General features: G+C 34.0%; 1 protein-coding gene across 2 annotated transcripts in view; it reads left to right on the top strand.

The window, feature by feature from the left end:
• Nucleotides 1-819: 819 nt before the first annotated feature.
• LOC100183685 overlaps nt 820-3114 on the top strand; it is a 4293-nt gene continuing 1998 nt past the window's right edge. The window contains exons 1-3 of one of the 2 annotated variants that reach the window (XM_026837861.1): nt 820-1195; nt 1303-1514; nt 2019-2096. In XM_026837861.1, the coding sequence (XP_026693662.1) occupies nt 826-1195; nt 1303-1514; nt 2019-2054 (618 nt within the window). In that variant the 5' untranslated portion in view covers nt 820-825 and the 3' untranslated portion in view covers nt 2055-2096. Of the gene's footprint in view, nt 1196-1302; nt 1515-2018; nt 2097-3114 lie in introns of those variants that run through there. The other variant, XM_002128996.4, reaches the window with a different exon arrangement.

Below are 3114 nucleotides of genomic sequence, written 5' to 3'. Positions count from 1 at the left end.
CGTATTTTATAATTTACTGGCAACAGCCCATAACGAAATCTACGTAGATTAACAAAAATTTTCAAACATTAGGCCTGCCTACTGTGGTGCCAACCAACAACGCTCCCAATTCCCAAAACAACAACTACAATGTTGTTTACGTTCCGAACGTCACTGTTCAGATTTTATATAAAGTTCAATATTTTCCGTCTGTAACTACACTATTTATTTTTATTGATTCCATAATTCATTATTACGTAAAAACAATTGATGTGAAATTTGTATGTAAATGCATTGAACTGTGACACGGCAGAACATTGGGATTGGTCAGTGTGATTGTGTTCAAGCGTTTATATGTATGCACATTGGTATTATAAAAGGCATTGTTCGCGTCAATGTGCCTTTTATTTTCTGAACAGTTTAGGTGTATTCCTAAGTCGTGTATTTAGTAGGCCATGGAACACTACATAAAATGCATTACACGGTAATCATTAATGCATAAAGTTGTATATAATTATACTGGGAGTATAGGTCAAAACAAAATTTAAGTAAGACTTGGTTACTGTTTATGTTTCTCGACGTTATTAATCTTGAAAACAAGTATACAACACAAACTGTCATGTTTTCCACACGTCTCGTTTCCGTTCATTACAAAGTCTGAGCATTGATTAATTAGTTTTCCGAATTTATAACAACATTGTTGACGAGTCGAGTTAGTTCTGGGTTGTAGGCATACGAAGTTGCGTATAGATGATACTGTTGTAGATGAGAACTGCCTACATTATTTAAATGCTGCTTACAGATATTTAAAAATAAAGTGCATTTATGTTTAACAGGTTTTTAAGTATGACGCCCATCAATTTAGTTTTCGTAACTTTGGCAATGCTAGACGTATTTTTCCATACCCACGGGGACTATCTAGTTTGCAAACCTGTTAACGAAATGTTTGAAAACATAGAAATAAATGCAACTCGCACCAGTGCTGGTCGTGTTTCTGTTGGGAGACCAGGTAAGCGTGGACCGCCCGGTCGAACCGGGCCACAAGGTATTCCAGGCGTGGTCGATTGGTTGGAAATTGACCGAAGAATTCAGATGGCAGTGACAAGTTATTTGAGAAGCAACCCTACATCATCAATAATAACAAATGCCATAAGCACCACTTCTGCAACAACACGAACAGCAGTAACAATCGCAACAACACAAACTACCGATGAGTGTAGGTGTATTGATAGTTTAGTATATATTAGGGTGGGAGAGGATTATATACATTACCCTACGTAGTGTTCTTTATTTGTCTTGTATATTTATGTTTCCTATTTACAGGTGAAGGTGTAACTTTTGAACGTTGGTGTGTTTGGATGCCGCAACACGGTGTCACACGAAAAAATCAAGCAATCTCTGTGTGCAATAACGCCGGTGGAAGTTTAGTGGAGATAATAAACAATGCCATGTATGACGTCATTTATGATTACGTTAACAGAACCTACGTCACATCAAATAATTTCGTTCAAACCTGGACAGGCATGATGTACCAGGTAGGGGCGTCATATTGCAACGTTATCTATATTTTTACGATCTATTTAGGTTTTACATATTTCTTATACAGTAAAAGTTAAACAACTTGCCTATTGTTCCTTTTTTAAGACGCGAAAATTTATACGACCATGTTTAATTGATTTTTGTTATTAAACCTTTTAAAATATTGCTTTCTTAAATCATCGAAAGTAATTGTTAATTAATTACTAACTACGTGATTTTTGAACACATACGTATTAAATTATTTTCCTCAAATTTACCACACTCATCTTAATTCTAGCAATTATTACTTAATCTGGTAATTGGAATTGAATTAAAATATTTACCTAAATTTTAAACTAAAATTTCAGATTTAAATCCGAAAAATTATCAATTAAATATACCGATTACTGTTTTATCAAAATCAAAGCATACCTTTAACTGTAACTAGTTGATTGCACATGAAGTGCATAAAATCGTCGTCCTTGTATTTATTAATTAACGAACATACTGCCATACATTAGGTAACCCACGGCCATGGCTACGAAGTAACACAGTAATCGGTAACTTTTGGCTTTGACGGGACACTAAAGCACATGTTGCTCAATGTTTCCTAATTTAAAATATATGACGTTTTGGTGGTGATACGAACTAGTGCTTTCATACTTTTATTAATTGACAACAATACAAAAAATATATTAAAACACACGAGGACTTATTTAGCGATTCGTACAACAGATGCAATTTTATCAATTCCAGTATAAGACGAAACGGCTTAACATTATTTTTAATTTTGATTAATAGGATATTTTTTATTAGAAATACACGTAAATACTATACGAAATAATTTTGAACGCTAAAAAAAAAATTTTATATTCTTTTTCATGCTCTACTGTTATGGTTTTTTTTATGTTACCTATACAGTAGCTTACATTATTGCAAATGGTATAGTTTGAGCGACAATGGGTATTGTTTAAACATCAATTGATAAAAATATTGTATTCTACGAACTACTGCAAACGAGTTTTTAATAACAGAAATAGACAATAACCACTAACAAAGTTACATTTTTGCTGCGAATTTGGTATTGCTAGCTATTTTTGCGCAAGCCACTTCTCCAAGGGCAAGGCTCTGAATTTCGAATATTTTCTGATATTGTTATCTTGTTATTATATCGGTATATTATAGTGAGGTGGGGTAAGATGAGACACCGTTTCATTTTATTTTTTCGGCCCATTTGGACTGTAAACAAAGAACATTCAATGAATTCTAAAACCGTATCCTCACGACTCCCATATGCCGTTATTATTTGTTTAAAACCCGATCAGGATATATGAATAATATGTGCTAAAGGTCTCCCACCCTATTATATATTTTAATTACCCTAAATTATTAATTAAATGAATGAAAGTAACTTACTTTATCCTCGCGTGGCCAGAAAACGACAGTCGTTATGGCACGGGTTTAAAACACCTCGTGCCAGCTTACGAGTTGTACCAGCTTACGACCATGTATGTTACTTTGTGGGTAATTATTTTTTGGGGGATTTCTTTATGTATGGCTGATAACTTGGACAANCCATTAGTGGCCACTGGGTTGGAGCAATTGTCGTTAAGTGTC

The sequence above is a fragment of the Ciona intestinalis genome, unplaced genomic scaffold (assembly GCF_000224145.3).
Source record: "Ciona intestinalis unplaced genomic scaffold, KH HT000029.2, whole genome shotgun sequence".
Classification (NCBI taxonomy): Eukaryota; Metazoa; Chordata; class Ascidiacea; order Phlebobranchia; family Cionidae; genus Ciona; species Ciona intestinalis.
This window is presented reverse-complemented; position numbering and strand designations above follow the sequence as displayed.